This window comes from Chenopodium quinoa, unplaced genomic scaffold, assembly GCF_001683475.1.
Source record: "Chenopodium quinoa cultivar QQ74 unplaced genomic scaffold, ASM168347v1, whole genome shotgun sequence".
In the NCBI taxonomy this organism is placed as follows: Eukaryota; Viridiplantae; Streptophyta; class Magnoliopsida; order Caryophyllales; family Amaranthaceae; genus Chenopodium; species Chenopodium quinoa.
Genome location: NW_018743476.1, coordinates 649,498 through 668,249, shown reverse-complemented (window position 1 = coordinate 668,249; position 18,752 = coordinate 649,498). Strand labels below are relative to the sequence as shown.

Here is an 18,752-nt window from a genome sequence, read left to right as displayed (position 1 = left end):
TCTCAATTGAGAGCCGTCCCTTTATTTCTTTTAGGATAAACTGGTTATCCTTGTTAAACACATACTTTGGGGAGTATGGTTTGAATTCTTTTTTCTTTTTCTGGGCCGGCTGTTTAGAGGAATCAGCCGCCCAGACCTCTTTTCTTTTCTCATCTTTGTTGGACGACTGTTTCTGCTGTCCCTCTCTTTTGTCGAACCTCTTCCCGTCCGACTGTTTTATCGTACACAGATCAGTCGCCTGTATATAGGCTTCTGCTTCAATCAAGGCCTCTTGAAGAGTCGCCACCCTTTTTCGAACTAAATCAAATTTAAAGGTAGACCCGTCTTTGAGACCTCTAAAAAAGTCAGTATAAGCTACCTCATCCGGTAACCCTTGAATCTGTATCCTCATCAGGTTGAACCGCCTGATGTAAGAACGAAGCCCCTCCTTCTCGCCCTGCTGAATTGTTCCCAAATCAAGGGTCGTTTTCTTCGCAGGGATGTTCATAGCGAAGTTGGAGGCAAATAAGTAAGCAAGCGTCCTGAAGTTGTTTACACAACCAGTCGGCAGGTTGCCGAACCATTGCTGTGCAATTCCCTTGAGAGTCGCTGGGAAACACTTGCACCAAGTGGGATCATCCAACCCTTGAAGGTACATCAGGTTGGTGAATGCCATCAGATGGTCTTCTGGGTTTGTAGTGCCGTCATAGGCGCCTACTAGAAAATTTTTTACTTTGGCCGGCTGAGCGGCTTCAGTAATTTCCTTGGAGAAGGCCGACGGCTGTTCACCCAGTCTAAGCAGCCGTAGCTGCCAGTCCATAGGTTGGACGTTTTTTGCTGCAGGTCCACCAAATGGAGGTGGCTGCATAAAATACTGTTGTTGCGGCACAAATGGTAAGTTTGGTACCGCCTGGGCACTATGAAAGCCGGACTGACGGGAGGTGCCGCCTGACTGACTCTCATGGTACGACTGAGTATGCCTCATCGAGGCATTTCGCAAACTGTCCTGAAAATTTGAAGTAGAAGCCGACTCTGATAATCGATCACTCTTCTTCTGCTCTAGCAGGTGCCGAGCATCTGTGAACGTTTGCTTTGACCCATCCGCCTGAATATGACGAACCGGTTTCCTATTTCCCGTAGGATAACGGAGTTTTGTGAAATCAAGAGCAGGTGGCTCCCGCTTCTTGGATTTAGGATGGGGAGTCGCCTCTCGCCCTTGAACTGGCTTCCTTTTCAGTGAAGTGGAAGGTTTCTTGGCCGACTGCTCTTTGACTGAAGCAGGCGGTTTTTTGTTGATCAACTCTTGAATCTCTCCCTTGAAGTCCCTCATGAAGGTCATGAGTTCGTTCCTTGTGATGGGAGCAGACCCATCAGTCGGCTGTTGCCGAGCAAGCGGTGCGCCTGCTGGCTCGCTTCCTGTTTGAAGATGCTCCCGTTCCCTCCTTTCGGTATGACGGGTACGTCGGGCCCTTAGGGTCCCGTCTGGAGCTGTATGAGTTTCAACTTCAAATTCACTTTCGGTATCATGGTCCGACTGAACTTGAGGGTCGTCTAGGGGACGCCTCTCTTCTGGAGTCGGTACAGACTTGGATGCCATCTCTGAAGTACTCTCCCCACAGACGGCGCCAAATGTTTCGGGGTTTTCTGATGTCCTGCGGGAGAGTTACAATTCCGAGACTGGAACCGGACGCCTGTACCTGCAAAATAACGGAGACTCCTGAGAGCTCCGCCTCCAACGGTCAAGTTAGTACCTGATTAAGGAGTAGTTAATACAGAAATTAAAGTAATGAGATCTCTCTAGGTGAGAGTGCTTAGTGTTGGTAATCTGCGTCGTTAGCGAGATTAGCCGGTTGTTAATAACTCTTTTCTTCTCTGCTTGATTTCTTGATTATTCGATTGTGTGATTAATGAGGATTAATTGAGTATTTATAGCCTTGAGAAGCGTGCAACTCTCTAGGTTTAAGGTAAACCTAGGGCTGATCGGGCCTCTAGACTGGATTGGGCCTTGATGGCCGGTTTTCCCATTTGGCATGGGTGGACACGTGGCGTGTCTAAAGTGGTCCGTAGAGGACGTATCTGTGATTGACACGTGGCAGGCTCCTGTTGGCCTTCGTGAAGGACACGTGGCGGAACCTGGTTGGTCCACTTGTCAGACGGTGATTGGTGGATAAAAATCCCCTAATCAAGTGTGGTTAAGAGATTGGCTACAAATGGTAAATAAGAGAGTAAATCAATATGCAATTATGTTTTGGTGTTTAACTATCAACATTTTTAGTTGTCTCAACTTTATAGAGATTCAAGTGCTTTAAGTTTTTTATATTTTGATTTATTAAGTAATTTGAATCTTTTTTTTTTCAAACTATTCTTAAATGTTCTATAAATGATTATTTTTGCTTTTGGAAGTGATCATATACTATTTTAAATAGTAAGAACCATTATTAAATTGGAATAATTATATTAGATGATTTAAAACTGGCAATTATAATGTAACACTTTACTATTTGTAAATATTAAAAAGATAATAAATTTTGTCTTTACTTGAACAACAACAAAAACTTATGTCCATAAAAATACTGAAAGCAAGTATGATCATATATATGTCTATATATGAACATATTGTATTAAGCTTGTGCAAATCTTCTTGCTGCTCTTCTATTGTTCTGTGACTGCCTGTTTCCTTCATTCAGCATTAGTTCAGCAGTGTATTGTACTCTGAGCTTTCTTATTTGGTTCACCTGTTCCAAGAAAATAATTTATTACAAAACATGAACATTAATGGGATATAAATGATCATTATGTATTATAAAGTGATCATGAAGTATATTTTTTTGTTTTGTTGAAATTTACTTACATTGTTTGGTTTTAGGTCACAAACCCATTCTTCAATTGGATCAGCAGTGAAAGTTTCCATATGTTTCATAATGTAAACTCCACAGTTGGTGTAATCTTCGTTGCTCCCTCCACTTCATTTTTTGCAAAACCACCTTATATTTCTCAATAGAATCTGCATCTTCATACCCCAACCCTTTCAAATATTCTGCATATCCTTTTAACTGCAACATATACAGAAAAAAAATTCAAAGGATCATATTAATATTGATCATTTTAATTTTCAATATTGATCATTTTGTATAAACAAATTGATCATTTATATATCTATTAAACAATAGACTTACCACCAATTGGGGTTGGTTTTCATACTTTGTTGCAATTGTTTGATGTTTTGGCAGTTTCCTGTTGTCAATTATATGCATTGTCTCATTGATATGATCAATGCATAGAAGATAGAAATGTGCATATATGGCCACTGGAAAAAAAATCTGTACATAGTACATAATATTATTATATATACACATTAATGTAAATGAACATATTATAATTCCATATTGTTCATTAATACCTGTTGATATCCAACTGCACTCTTGATTTTGTATAACCTCAATTCATTTGTTATTCTTTCTTTGAAGTATGCAATTCTAAGCTCCATTGATGATCCTTCAGGACACACTGTATTTGCGTACATAATTTGCTGCAAATAATGCACAAGGATCATTTTAATATTCATAATGATCATCTAGTATAAGTGAATTGATCATTTTAGTACACCAATGTATACATGTGTAATTTCAATAAAGACTTACATGTGGAAATGTTGAAAAGTATAACTTGTTCTTTGACCTTTTTTGATTCAGAAGTACTGCCCATGAATCGATCACATTGTTAACTACTAATGTATCCCCTTCAAGAGTTTTCATCTCTTCCCTATTGATCGAATTCACTCCATCATAGTATAGTAGCTCACTGCAAAATATCAATTTTTTAAATTTTATGAGTTTACAACAAACATAATGTTAAAGTATTAATGAAGTAAGTGATGTATACCTTTGATCTTTTCCACTATAAGCATAGTCTGTTACAAGTTTGTTCATTGTGTCTTCATCTTTGAACAAATCCTTGTACTTGACCATGTATGGAGATCGGAAAGCAAGAGGAACATTTGGGATTTCCCTTTGTGGCCTATTTAATGTGACCATATATTAATACAAATATGAATTTTTTTAATAATGAACAAATAGTAATACCTTATCTCTTTTTCCTTTGCAATCTCAGTTTTTGCCTTCTCAGCTTCTCTTGATTTTTTTCTTTCCAAAGTCTTCTCTCTGTCACTGAATAAATATTGAATTATGAATGATCATTTAGTATATTGATAATGAACATTATAAATCTATACACATGTAAAGACCATTTACCTTTGTCCTGTTGTGTTTTTGGAAATTTGAATCTTCTCTGTTTCAATTTCTTTTTAATCCTTTTTTGTTTCACTGAATATAAATATAGTATAAATGATTATTCAGTTTAATGTAAAAGAACATGTATATGTGGAATAATCATTTACCTTTCCTTCACATTTGAAGCATATATCTGTTTCTTCTTGTCTTCTCTGAAATATTAATCATGGTTAGTAATGAAGAGTAATTAATATTAAAATAACATTATTCTCCTTTTTTGAACAATAAACACTTAAAATATTACTAAAACATTTAAATTAAAATACATAATTTACATATCTTAAATTGTGCATTCCTACCCTAAAGCAAAATATTCCCTTCTGATTTTATAATACATATCCATTACTAACTTCATAAACAAAAACTGTCCAAAATAATTACACTTTATAACCAAATTTATTCTACATGTCCATTCAAAATTATATTATTTCTAACAAGATAGGTCTTCCATGTTTACCCCATGCTTCCTCCTTTCTTGTTTGATTTATCAAGGATATTTTCCATACTTGAACATGCTGGAGATTTCAAGATTGTAGAAATATCTCCAGCAGCTTCCCTATTTTCAGTTGGTGTCTTGGGATCACCAACTTTTGAATCAGATGCTGCAAACAAAATACATGAAAAAATTTTAATATAACTAGAAATGAACATTATACTTAATAATTTGATCATTTATTTGTAATATGTGAACATTGTACCACTCTTTGAATTTCCTTCAACATTTTCTTCTAATGCTTCAGATTTTGAACCTTCACCTTTGTTTAATGCTTTTTGTATTAATTTTCATTCACACATATATAGACTTAGTATCATTAAAGAAGAATATCTTACAATCACAAATGTTCATTTAATACTATATAAGTGAACTTTTTACCTTTTTTTGAATTTCCTCCATCTTGTGGTTCTTCAGAATTTGAACCTCCAACTCTTTCTGTTGATTTAAAATATATGAAATTGTTAATGTAAATGAACATTTGTTATTCTGAATATATACTTTTTTGAATATTTAGACTAAACAAACTTATTATTTTATAAATGAACATTATACTTTTCATAATTGTACATAGATATTAAAGCTTTACCCTCTTCTGGCTTAGAAGAAACATTTGCATCAGTTGTTGTTGAAGTTGTGGCTGCAACATTAATCTGTGCTTCTGTGTTCAAATAAATTAAATTTTAATTCTTTAATTATATTATAATCTTTAAGTAATGATATTCAAATTAATGACAATTTTTAATTAAGCATATTTACCAGTTGTTGGAGTTGGGGGAGTTAAGTTGCAACCCAAACTGAATGCCTTCCTTATATCATATTCCTTCTCATTTCCTATTTTCTTTTTTTCTGCTTCACTTGCCTCCATCAGTTCCTTCTCAATTCGAGCTATGGCATTCAAAAAATCCTCTGATCCAAATATTTCTTCATCTTGGCTGAGAATTGATTGTTCTCTTGCCATCTTTCCCAACACTTCATCTACCTTCTTGACCAACTGATTCCCAGGGAAGAGCTCTTTTGCCTTAACCAATTTGGTAGAAAGTCTTGCCAAAGATGCACCAACTTCTTGTACCATTGATGCAAATTCATTCATTAAGACCTGTCATTTATAGAACATATAAGAAAAATCATATAAGACATTATGTGTTTTGATATTGAACATTTCATAATTTATAAATGATCATTTTGTACCTTAGGATTGTCTGCAGGCTTTTCTTCTACTCTTGGAAGGACTTTTCCATATCCATAGTTCAAATCATTTTCTGTTTTTATCCTTTCAAGTGACATATCCCTTTTCCAACAAGAAATTATTGGAATTGTTCTTGGTTGTTTTTTGTTCAATCTTTGAACTCTGTCAAAGTAGAACAGCTGCACCAAAACCCAGTACTATAAATGAACATATAATATAATACAAATGAACAATTAATATAAAAGATTAAAATTTTAGACGAAATCGATATTTAACATTTTGTTAATGAACATTCATTGTTACTAAAATGAACATTTTATAATTTACTATTGTGTGTTGTAAACTTACCATCAGAAATTGCAGTGGTCCATTGTAGAATCCTTTTCCTCCACTCTTTCTCCATGTCACATGGCAACTGATGAGAGAGTCAAACACGTACTGACACCAATTCAAGTTTTTTATTTTTTCTTTGTCCATCATAGAAAACAGAAACTTGAAATGGCATTGGTTGTTTGAAATACACTTCATCAAACAATTCACAGCAACTACCAAAAAGTTGGTGAGAAAATCTTCTTCTGCTGGCCTTTGGTTTTTGAATTTATCACTTGTATATTGAGCAATAATTTGGTTTACAGATGGTGTTTTGCCTTGCCATTTTGACCTCCAATTTTTTATAAATACACCAAAATCTTCACTTGCTCTGTCTGATTTGGCTTCAACAATGGGAATGTCTCCCATTGGCAAACCATATACAATTCTCACATCCTCCACCTCAATTTCAATTTTCTCACCTTTAGGCAGCTCAAAACTACAACTACTGACTTCAAAGCTATCTAAAACCCAATGGCTGAATTGTTTGTCAAGCTGAGGAAGTTCTATATCCAACAACGGCCCCAGTCCTATTTCATGCACTAATTTCTTCTGTGTATCACTCATTTTCTTAACCCAATGCATGAATTTGACATGGCCTCCTCTTGTCGAACTTCCAACTTCCTCTTCATTCTTTTCTTCCTCCTCTTCTTTTTTTTTAGCCACTGAAAATTCAGTTTTCCTCTTCACAATCTTTTTTATTGGTTCCCTCTCATACAGAACCATTCTTTTTTCTTCAGCTTTTGGTTTTTTCAATGTTGTTTTCTTTTCTTGAACTACTTCCACCTCCTCACTTTCTTCATCTTCTTCTTTTTCAGCATCAAAAGCTGAATCCTCACTGTCTGATCCACTATCAGTATTACTTTTATCATCTTCTTCATTTTCCTCCTTTGATTGTTCTTCAATGATTTTTGTTTTCTTCAAAGGGCCTTTAGCTGATGCAGAAGGCCTCTTCTGGCCACCTAAACATTTGATCAATTATAATATGTAAAATGAACATATATATATGAAAGTGTAAATTGCTAGTTTGTATTTGAACATTTAACTTTATTATTATGTACATTACCTTTTTGTTCTACTTTTTTAAGAATTTTCTTTTTTGCAGGAGCAGAACTTGTTGCAGGGACTTCTTCTTGTTCTTCATCCTCTGATGGTTCATCATAAGGCACTTGATCTATGACTTTTCTTTTTTTTGTAGGACTTTTGGCTGATGCAGCAGGTCTTTTCTGACCACCTAATTATTTGATCAATTACATTAAGTAAAATAAACATTTTAAAAGTGTAAGATTATAATTGAACATTTATTGTTTTAGATATGTTCTTTTACCTTTTTGGCCTGCTTTCCCAATAACTGCAGCCCTTGTACGCCCTGTTTTCTCAACAGGTTTCTCTGCAACTGCAGTTGCAGCCCTTGGACGCCCAGGTTTTTTGGGTGTTGTTGCTGCTGGTAGGTTTTCAGCAATTGATGCAGCAGCTGTTGCTATAGCTGATATGCCAGGCAACTTAACATCTGCAAATAAACATTGTTATATAAATATTAATATAGTTGTAATATTTTATTTAATATGATCATTGTTATATTATAAATTGTACATTTTATTTACCTCGTGATTTACTTCTTGTTCTTCTTGCTGGTGATTGTTCATATTCCTGTTTTTTCTGATTTTCTTCCAATTCTTTTTTCTTTTGATTTTTCCTTGCAACCATTTTCCTTCTTGGTTGCTTTGAATTTTGTGAAGATTCTTCACTCTTTTGAGACAAATTTAACTCTTCAACAGGTTTTATACCTCTCAATATTCTTGTCAACTCCTCATCCCTTTGCAATTCTTCTTGTCTTTCCAATTCTTCTTCTGTTTCATCCTCAATCTCAATTTCTTCACCACCTATACATTTAGATCATTTACAAATTGGTAAATGAACATTTTCAGTATAAGTGTTATTGATTAAAAAAACTTAATATTTAATTTAACAATTATGTACATTACCTAATAGGATTTTTTTAATTTCAGCAGGGGCCTTCTGTCGTGCATTTGCAGAACTTGCTGCATGAGATTTTTCTGCAGCAGAGGACTTTTCAGTAGTTGTAGCTGGGGCCATTTCAGCAGCAGTGGCTTTTCCAGCAGTATCAACAGTTGTAGCAGGGGCCTTTTTAGCAGCAATGACCTTGCTAACAGGAGCAGTTTTTCAGTTTTTTGTCAGTTTTTTCGTATTCCTTGAGTTGACACTTTTAATTTTTTCCTAGCAACAGATAATTTATGATCAATAATATTGTAAATGTGGAATAGAAACATATAATAAGTTATATATGTTCATACTTTTGCATTATGTATGAATGTGTTTCTTCAACTGCTGCTGGAGGCTCATCCTCTTTTGGAGGCTCTTCCTCTGCTGGAGGCTCATCCTCTGCTATAGCCTTCACTTGTTGTGTAGGCTGATCCATGGCTCATCTTCAGTTGATTGATTTCTGAAAATTAAAAATTGAAAATGATTAAAAATGTTTATCAACTAATATGAAAATGAACATTAGTTGATTTCTGAAAATACCCTGCTGCATCCTTTTTTGGTTGTAGTTGTTCAACCTCTCTCGTGTCTTTCTTAGGTGATTTATTTCTGAAAATCAATTAATTTCAAATAATTAAAAATGTTTATTAAGTAATATGAAAATGAACATTATGGGAATCAAATACCCTGTATTCACTAATTCTGATCCAGCCTTTTCTTGTTATAGGTGATCAGTTTTTGCTTCCTCTTCAGTTGTTTTTTTTTTTTCTGAGAATGCAAATCATTAGATTATGTATGACAACTAAGAAATAAATGAACATTAAACACATTGAGGTAGAATATACCCTTGATTTGTTGATGCATCATCTATTTTTGAAGTTTCCTTCTCTTGTTCACTGAAATTTTTCGAATGTTAATACATAAAAGTATGATTATGTAACTGTATAAAAATTAATTATTGAATTTTTATTAAGTATTTATACCTTATTGATTGATTTTTCTCTGGCCTTGATCTTGACATTATAAATTTCACTTTCAACTTTTTTGGTTCACTAAAATTTTACAAATTATTTCAATTATGAGATTGAGCATTGAAGTAAATGATTGTACATTAAATATTACATATATGAATATTTGTAAGTATATCAACTTACTTGGGATGTAGGTTGTCTCCTAATAAATAGGGTTCCCACTTTTTTATAACTTCATTTCTATCCAATTTGTTGTCTATTTCAGAACATTCTTTTCTCTCATGAATTATAGGATAAGGATTGAACATTCCATTGTCAAATTGCATCAAGTGTATCACTTTAAATGGTACATCACTACAATGTAAATTAATATTGTAAATCATAAAAATTGACATGATGTTTCTATGTTAGACAAATGTACAAAATAATTCATATAAATGATCAATATAGTTGTAGCAATGAACATTTGTATACACATATATGGATATATATAACATAATATGAATTTTGACAATATAGTGTTTTGTAAATGTTCATTTTACTACACAGATGAATAAAGTATATGTTTTCTATTTGTACAAAATGGAATTTAGAAATGAACAATTAATATGTCAGTAAATGTATACACATAAATTTAGAAATGAACAATTTAGAAACAAACATAAATTGCATGCTGTACACATAATATACAAATTTGAACATATGTATACATATATATGCACACATATATGCACACAATCCAATTTGAACATATACTGTTTTGTATTTGTTCATTATATTTCACAATACTATACTTTATATTTTTTTTGGTTGATCATTTAATCAAAATTATGCATACATTCATTAACAGTAACTTGTTTAAATTTTTATTATCGTCTCAGAAATAGAGGAAAATTATGTTTATTTTGAAATTAAACAGTAACTTGTTTAAATATGAGCAAATTTAAATAAATTTATGCTTATAATTCCAAAAAAAATAGTAATACTTACTTTGATTGTTCTGGAACTCCAGTATTTTCAATTTTTTTCCTGAAGCATCTTCAAAAAGAAAAAATACCAAAAAATTAGGGTTTTGTTTCGCAATTTTCAATTAATTTTACACTAAACATGTAAAACATACTTACTCATTAGATTTTTGGTTTGTTGTTGTTGAAATTTGTCGAGATTGTGCAATTTCGTCTCTTAATGTCGGACATTTTAGACAATTTTACTTGCTAATTGCATGTACGAAAATGGAATAGAGAGAGAAATTGGAGGTTGAGTGAGAAATTGGAGAAAGAGGATGAGAAAAAAATGTGATTATTTGAAAAGTTTTTTTTTTTTTTTTTAATTATATATATATATATGGGTGGGGTAGTGGGAAGTTACTGGCAGTTTTAGAGGGAAGTTACTGGAATGTGTGGGGGTAGTGGTACGACGTCGTTTAGGGGGGGTGTAGGGATAAATGGCTAAACTAGAGTCTAGCCATAAACAATTAGAAAGGTTGAATATGTTTAAATATGCTTGTAAATTATGATTATATAGGTAAGAGTGTAAAGGATTAAATTATAATAAGGGCAGAATTGGAATAAAAGCTTTTTTAAAAAACTAATTTATTCTGCATTTAAGAAAAAGTATTCTGCATTTAGTACCCCTTATTTTAGTAATTTTGATCAAACTTAATTATAAATTTGACGTTGTCCGGACCAATAACTAGTTAGACACTATTTGTCATCATCAAATCTACGATTATCATCGAAATCATCATAATAACTGGTGTGTCCTGAACCAATTCAATTTCCACCTATCAACTCAAAATAATGGAATCATCTCCATTCAAAGAAGATGTACTCAAGGGAAAAGTGGCGCTGTTAACAGGAGGTGGATCTGGAATTGGCTTTGAGGTTGCAACTCAGTTTGGGAAACATGGTGCTTCTATCGCTATCATGGGCAGGCGTAGACAAGCCCTTGATGCTGCGGTTTCGTCTCTCGCTTCCCTTGACATTCCTGTACTCTCCTTCCTTATCTCGAATGGGTTTTTATTTATTTATTTATATTTTATTTATTATTATTATTATTATTATTATTGTTATTATTATTATTATTATTATTATTATTATTATTATTATTATTATTATTATTATTATTATTATTATTATTATTATTTTTGTTTTAAATTTGTTTTTGGTTTTATCAAGATTTCTTAATTTTTATGTTATTTTGTTTTTAGAATTTGACTGGTCTTGTGCTTTCTACTTGGGCGGATTGGATTTGAGGTGCAAATAACTGAAATGATTAATTTTGGGTGTTTTTTGTTTTTTAATTAGTTTTTTTGTTTTATCAAGATTTCATAACTTTTATGTTATTTTGTTTTTAGAATTTGACTGGCCTTGTGCTTTCTTCTTAGGTGGATTTGATAAGCAAATAATTGAAATGATTGATTTATGTTTTTTTTTTTTGGGAATTTTGTCAATGAATGCACGGAATAATCACTTTTAGTTCATGTAGCTGACCAGACCCTACTTTGGGATTATGGCTTTGATTGATTGATGCACCTTTTAATTTGGACTTTATTATTATTATTATTATTTATCCTGTTTATATTGGCAGGTCATTTTGTGGTAGTATGTAGCTTTGGGAACTTGTTCTTAACTCTCCTATAGATGGTTTCGTGTATTTCTGTGTGGAGTTGAAATCTTTCATGGTGCTATGTGGCTCCATTAAATCATTAATATGGAGCTTTGCTTTGTTGAATTCAACTGTGTAACCTTTCAGGCGTTTGGGCTGTTAATATAGTCGTTTGGTATCCGGTAAAAAATTGCAGTAATGTGAATTAAATACAGGGTAATATGGAAAACAACCTATAATTTTCATGGACAAACTCATCCCCTAAGCCTTTCTTTTTATTGATTACCATCCATTATAACATGGGAGGTGATTTTAGATGTGAAAGGGAGATTAGGAAGAAAAATAGACTGTTTGGGGGTTATCTTGAGTGATCGTGGTAATGAATATTGATTTACACTCAAATTCAGTACTGTTACCATTGTTTATAACTGGTTACCTAACGAGCCGTTGAAGGAGGAATTTGCAGATTACAATGGGTAGAAAAAGTTGTCTTGCTAATGCATGGTAGGGTAGCTTTTGATGCTGGTATCACAGCAGGTTATTGCAATAGACCTAATGGTAGAGATGTTGCGATTTAGTTCTTTATTTTAAAGTTAAATACTTTCCTTTTAGATAATAATCTCATTCCGACTACTTCCTGAAGTAATTTTTGGATGAAAGTTAGCTGAAAATAATATAACAGTAGTACGGTGAATTGTTCCTGTAGACGTGATTAGAGTTGAGGCAAACCAACCTCATTAAATAGATTATTGCAATGAAACCTGTTGATAAAGGTGCTGGACAATCTTAATACATGTGGTGACTTTTCATTTTGGTCCTGCTTAATTTATGCGGCGGTTGTTATGCTTTAAGCATGAAACCTTAACCTAATGTATCTTGTACTTTCCAACAACTAAGTCTCTCCCTTCTCCCTTTTCTGTCCTTTTTATAATTTTTTATTTTGGCATTTGTATGTAGATAGAGTTTAATTTTGACCTAACTGTATGTAGCGGAGCTTGTCTGGTAGTTTATAGAATGTAATAGTTGAATATGGTTCTGATTTTTCACTCCTTAGCCTGTAGAATTTTTCTCCTGATTAATATCTTTGTTATCTGCAGGCCATTGGGTTTGAAGGGGATGTACGAAAGCTGGAAGATGCAAGAAGGGTAGTGGAGTCAACTTTCCAGCACTATGGGCAGATTGACATTCTTGTAAATGCTGCAGCTGGTAATTTTCTTGCGTCTGCAGAGGATTTATCTCCTAATGGATTTCGAACAGGTTAGGAGTTAATCCATCCTATCATCTCAAATGGCTGGCATGATTTCCTTCCTCAAGCACCACAATTATGACATAACATATCACTTCTATGAGTATATACTGTCTTCTTGATTATACAAAGTCATTTATCATCAAGAGGAAATGATTTGCATGATGATCTTTTGAAATCTAAAGTATGACTAGCAATGGGTGTTGTTTGTGTTTAGAAATAAGTTTTTAGACTGGAAAAAAGAAATTTCTTATTTTAAAACAAATTGTAAAAGCTACAATACTAAAACCTTAACATGTATCCATATATGAATTTCCATGCCTATCACATTGCAAATCTAACAAACATCCAGAGATCCTACCTAACAATTCCAAGGTAAAGCACAAAATTCCAACCATCGTCACTCACCTTTTATCATTTTCCACTTTATATCATAACAGTAGCTTATTCATTAACAAACTCACGAGTCTACATTCAGAGATAGTTTCTAGCATACCATTCAAATCTTGAGTTTTTTTTGAGAATTGAGGCATATATATCCCCCAGCCCCCAACAAAAAAATAATTAATAATAATAAATGAAATGAAGACAAATATACATTATGTAATAAAATTAAAGTTGGTTCTTCCCTCTCGCATCACTGGATCTCCCCTCCCTTCTTGAAAATGTCCTAGGCTAGCATTTTCTCTATTATGTTTTTTTTGCAGATATTACTTAGTTTTTTTTAGATGCATCACTTTTTATATTGGGAAGTTTTTTTTAGATTTATCACTTTCCTTTTTGTTTAATAAATTTTCTCTATCTCTCTCATATCACATAGGTCTACTTTTTCCTTTCTCTCTATCTCTTTCATCTCCAAAAATTGCCTAGGAGTCTTTGAATTTGAAAGTGATGCATCTAATGAAAAAAGGAGGAAGTAGTACATTTTTTGCATGTGCTAATGTTGAGAAAGTTGGGGTTATTCATGAGGTGACTTGTAGGTGTATGAAAAAGGCTTTTGGCAATTAATGGATCTTGATAAAACTATCATCTTATAAAGGAGAGAAAGAGGATCCTTGCTGCTGGTTTTAGAGTGAGGTTCTGGATATTGATGATTGATACTTGGGCTCTCCAATAATTATTGGAAAATCTAAGGTTATAATTAAAGGAGTAAAGGTATTATAGAAAAGGTGTGTAAGAAGACTTCAAGCCTGGAAAGGTATATTTTTTTGTAAAGCAGGTTTGAGAAGTTTTGATTAAGGTAGCGGTCCATCCAATTCGAACCTTATTTCCTTCCTTTCTTTTCAGATGAACTACAGTCATTGACTCATTGATTTCACATTTTGGGTAGAGTTAAAAGAAAGGTGAGCCGAAGATGCATTGGGCTGCATGGAGGAAACTTTGTAGAACCAAGGCAGCGTGCGGTCTTGGTTTTCTTGATTTGAAGATGTTTAATGCAGTGCTTTTGAGGAAGTACGTGTGGCGTCGTATGCCCCACAGTTTTTCCTTGGAAGGTTAAGGGCATGATGTTTCCCAGAAATAGATTTCTTGAGGTCATTGCTGGATGTTATCTTAGCTAGAAATGATGGGGTGTTTGAGGGTGCTAAAATGGGTGGTATAGTGAGGAATGAGATGGTGTGTGTATGGTGGACTACAGATTAAGTTTGGCGAGTCCTTGGATTTGTAGAACTCAATCACGGATAGTTTGCCTAGAGGTAACTTGTGTGAGAATTTGATGGTATGTGAGCTAATCAATGAGAATTCTGGCTGTTGGTATATAGAAAAGATTTAGCGGACCTTTCCATTTGAGAGGGAACAAGTCCTTATCATACTATTGAGTTCTCATTCTTCTGTCGATAACATTTGCTAGAGTTTAGAGGACAGGGAATATTCTGGTCGTTCAGCTGACTAAGCTTTCTTTGCGCAGAGGTTATTGAGTTGGGGTTGCTGCAACTTTGGGTTGTTCATACATATAGAAAAAAACTTAAAACACTACAAGAATCAAAATATATTTTCTTTTGGAGGGCGTATAGTGGAACCCAAACCAGCCTAGATTGGATCTTCACAAGTTTTTTTTATTCTTGGGGAATTTTATTGTACAGTTTTTCTTTCATGAATGGACAATGGTGGAAATTAAATTACACACTTGGAGGAGTTGTGTCTTCATTATGCTGGTTTAGGAAGAGTGTCATAGGGATTTTGAGCAGATTATTTCCTTGTGGACCTTGTTTGGGCTTGCTTTAAGAGGATGAATGTGTTAATACATTGCAGATCTGTGTCATATTGGGGGCTATTTGGGGAGGTAGAATGTAGAAATAGGAGAAGTTTCCATGGAGTGATTTTTTAGGAACATTGCCTATATTGATAAGCTGCTAGGGGAACTGAAGAAAGACAGGGAGGAGGGATTTCAACTCATCGTAGTGCATTGGGTATAGGGAAAGTGGAAAGATTTTTAGCGTATAGGATTTGCTTGTAGAGGAAGCAAGTGAGTTTGCTGGAGGATAAGGAAGGTGAACTGCAATGTGTGTTGAAGAGATTTAGGGGAGAGGGGGTATAGAGAAAGTCACAAGGAGTTTATTTGCTTACTGGGATAAAACAAACCTTTAAAAAGCTTCTACCTTTCAATTTCCCCCTTTCTTCATTGCTGTTGCTGCTGCTCATTGATTTTTCCTGATGGGTTTTGGTCTGAGTGTGGTTGTACGAGATAATGCAGCTATGTCCAAGCTTGGCGTTACCTGGCATTTTCATGATATGTTAGTAGCTGATTGGCAGACACAAAGAATATTTTTGTTTGCAGCTAGTAGAGCATGGCTATAGAAATGTAATTATCAAAATTGATAATAATAATCTGATAAACACATTTCAAAAAATGAACTGTTGGTTGGAAAAGCCTACATCTCATCTTAAGTGACATCTTTCATATTTGTGAAATTTGAATTGAATCCATGGTCTCCTTGCCTTGGGTGGTTTCTAGTAGATTAAATGAGTTCATTGTTTGTTATGGGTCATTGGTTTAAGGGTTTGGGTTAATAAGTTTCAGTGTTTCTTTGTAGTCGGATGGCGTTGCTTTATTTAGTAAAATTAGCGTGTTCAATCTGCAATATACTGAGAGATAAAGTAGCAAAATGCCTAAACCTATATTGAGTCTCACGAAATATATTATGCTCCTCTGAGCATAATTTAACCCAAAAAAATATAGCTTTTCAATAAGAGAAGAAAATTTGCGTTGAATTAAATAAGAAGAGCATGTAGGAAGATAAGGTTTTTTCTAACTTAAGAAGCTGTTACATGTAAGCCTGATCTATATGATTGATGAGCCCACTAAAGCCTGTGTAACTCTATCCCATGGCAATTTGTCGGATCGTCTAGCTCCTACACAATTATTTTCCGTTCCAACCAAAGAGACCACTGTACAACGATATAGACAAAAAGGCATTATGCAACAACACCTTCTAATTCATCAAATCATCTCATCAAACAAAATACAAAACAACCTAAATAATCTAAGCTTGCAACATTAACTGATGAACATTTTAATTGTTGATCGTTAAATATACAAAATTTTGCTTATTCGATATAATGAGTAAATTCTTAAACACGACTTTGTAACTTTCTTACATTAATCATAAATGAGCAGAACTTTCGCCTTGGTTTTAAAAAGCGCGCCTACCTCGCTCCCAGGAAATGGGCTTTAGCTAGGCGAGGCTCAATCACCTACGGAAAGCGCGCCTCATGCGCCTCAAAGCGCCTTTGGTAAGGCGCGCCTTTGTGCCTCAAGGAAAATAACTAAGATTTAAGTTATAATTTGAAGAATGATGGATTTACATATGTCATTACTTAATTTATAATGAATCTTTTTAATTGGTATTAAGTACAAAGTAAAAAATAATTTGAAATGAATATATAAATACATGCGCCTTGCATACAAAAGGCGAGCGCCTTTACCTTGCGCCTCGCGCCTTCACCTTGCGCCTCGCGCCTTCACCTTGCGCCTCGCGCCTAGGCTGCAAGGACCATTTGCGCCTTTTAAAATTAACACTTTCGCATGTCTACAAAATGCCATTTTTAAGAATAACACCCCAATAATTCTCCTTTTTCCAAACCACTTACTTTAAATAAAAATAGAGGAGAACCATTGGCATGTTACCGCCACGTGTTAAAACGTTAAGGCTTTATCAAAGTATTGCAGCGGAAATCCAACTTAAATCTTAAAATAATATAATTTAGAAAACCAACAAGTCAAAGCTTACAAATTGGAACCATAAAGGCCCTTATTTAAAACCAAACCAATAATCGAAGTCCCAAAACATAATTAAAGTAGTAAAACATAAATAAGTTCAACACAAAGAACGAATACTCTCAATCACACCAATCCCTTGACAATGCGTATGTCAAATCACCGAACTTCACATCATCAAGTTAACCTGTGTAATACCGCTCCCCAATAATACAAGTGTAATAATTGGATCATCACAAGGGTCATTGAAAGGCGAAAGCCTTGACCAAAAGAAAACACACAAAAGCACGCAATCAGCAAAGCTGAATACATACAAGCTACAACGTACCAAACCTAGCATGCTCAACTCATTAAAGTAAATAAACATACAACACAAATTCATTAATCAAGACTCCACACACTTACTAATCAATTCCAAACACTTGACTCTTTATATTTAATTTAATTAATTTAATTTGGAGTAAACAATAGACGAGGTTGTCCAATCCATAAATCATTTTGGTCCCAAATGACCATTTAAAATAAAAGTTTAGCGCGATGCAAGAATGGGCGCGACTCCATTCTCACAAAGTTAGTCTAGGATCCCATCTAACTTTCGTTATAAAATAAAAATGTAAATACCAAAAGTGAAGAGGACATGTTCAAACAAGTCTCGGAAAGCCACGGGCTACCACCGTGTACCCCAACCCATAATTGTCAATACTCTAGAAGTGCACGCTTTCCAGAGTTTTGTTGCTCATTCATGTTTCACTTTACGTGATTACAATTTTAATTAATAACCGACTCAATCAAGAAGACCATACATAACAATCATACATCAATTCACTTTTAATCTTATTTAGGACAATGGTGATCACATCACAAGTTGACCTTTAATTCCATTAAACTTCCAAATTATTCAAAATTGTTGAACATAGTCAACCCACCTAGCCATTTCGGCTTAATCCACCTTTACTTAACATACTAACAAGTCATGATTGAGTAATAAATAAATAAATAATAACCTTGTGGAATAATTAATAAATTCATTCCACTTAAACCATTCAATTCCAATCCTTTAATAATCCAAATGTGGTTAACAAACCAATCCAATAAAATATGTTTGTATCAACATTCCATACAAACAATTAATCCAATATAATTCAACATGTTTGCATCCATAATTCCATACAAGCATAATTAATTCACCAAAACATGCCTCATAAACATAAATACATGAATTAATTAAATATATAACCAAACAATTTCCATCCAAGTGTTCTCTAATCATGAAACTAAGTTCTTTTCTTTGGTACCTAAACATGATACTACTTACAACGAAGTAGACACGTATGTACCTCGTATAAACAATCCTTTGTGCCACTTTTAATCACTTAAAAGTCTCCTAAGAAA

At 33.9% G+C, this 18,752-nt stretch overlaps 2 protein-coding genes and 2 long non-coding RNA genes across 6 annotated transcripts in view; 1 reads left to right on the top strand and 3 right to left on the bottom strand.

Annotated features, from left to right (window-relative positions):
- Positions 1-3,530: 3,530 nt before the first annotated feature.
- On the bottom strand, positions 3,531-4,451 carry LOC110739364. Of its 2 annotated transcripts, XR_002514779.1 has the most exons (4): positions 4,376-4,451; positions 4,062-4,145; positions 3,862-3,996; positions 3,531-3,780 (listed from the first exon to the last, which is right to left on the bottom strand). It is a non-coding gene; the product is annotated as an uncharacterized LOC110739364 (long non-coding RNA). The 2 variants fall into 2 exon arrangements; XR_002514778.1 differs by lacking the exon at positions 4,376-4,451 and having other exon boundaries at positions 4,062-4,260.
- A 634-nt stretch (positions 4,452-5,085) lies between these two features.
- On the bottom strand, positions 5,086-5,847 carry LOC110739363. The gene is made up of 3 exons (XM_021919823.1): positions 5,521-5,847; positions 5,351-5,422; positions 5,086-5,199 (listed from the first exon to the last, which is right to left on the bottom strand). The coding sequence occupies exons 1-3, from the start codon at positions 5,834-5,836 to the stop codon at positions 5,102-5,104; spliced, it is 486 nt and encodes a 161-aa protein (XP_021775515.1). The 5' UTR covers positions 5,837-5,847; the 3' UTR covers positions 5,086-5,101.
- A 2,678-nt stretch (positions 5,848-8,525) lies between these two features.
- On the bottom strand, positions 8,526-8,877 carry LOC110739362. Its single transcript, XR_002514777.1, has 2 exons — positions 8,635-8,877; positions 8,526-8,557 (listed from the first exon to the last, which is right to left on the bottom strand). It is a non-coding gene; the product is annotated as an uncharacterized LOC110739362 (long non-coding RNA).
- Positions 8,878-10,956: 2,079 nt separating this feature from the next.
- LOC110739385 (peroxisomal 2,4-dienoyl-CoA reductase-like) overlaps positions 10,957-18,752 on the top strand; it is a 28,175-nt gene continuing 20,379 nt past the window's right edge. The window contains exons 1-2 of one of the 2 annotated variants that reach the window (XM_021919842.1): positions 10,957-11,279; positions 12,996-13,155. In XM_021919842.1, coding sequence (XP_021775534.1) covers positions 11,091-11,279; positions 12,996-13,155 — 349 coding nt within the window. In that variant the 5' untranslated portion in view covers positions 10,957-11,090. The remainder of the gene's footprint in view (positions 11,280-12,995; positions 13,156-18,752) is intronic. The other variant, XM_021919843.1, reaches the window with a different exon arrangement.

What these genes read in the sequence shown, in the direction of transcription:
- LOC110739363 (XM_021919823.1), bottom strand. Translation starts at nt 5,836, where the DNA reads ATGGTACAAGAAGTTGGTGCATCTTTGGCAAGACTTTCTACCAAATTG. An exon ending in TCCCCCAACTCCAACAACTG is followed by an intron (nt 5,423 to 5,520) that starts GTAAATATGCTT and finishes ATTTGAACACAG; the next exon opens with AAGCACAGATTAATGTTGCA. An exon ending in TTCTTCTAAGCCAGAAGAGG is followed by an intron (nt 5,200 to 5,350) that starts GTAAAGCTTTAA and finishes TTAAATCAACAG; the next exon opens with AAAGAGTTGGAGGTTCAAAT.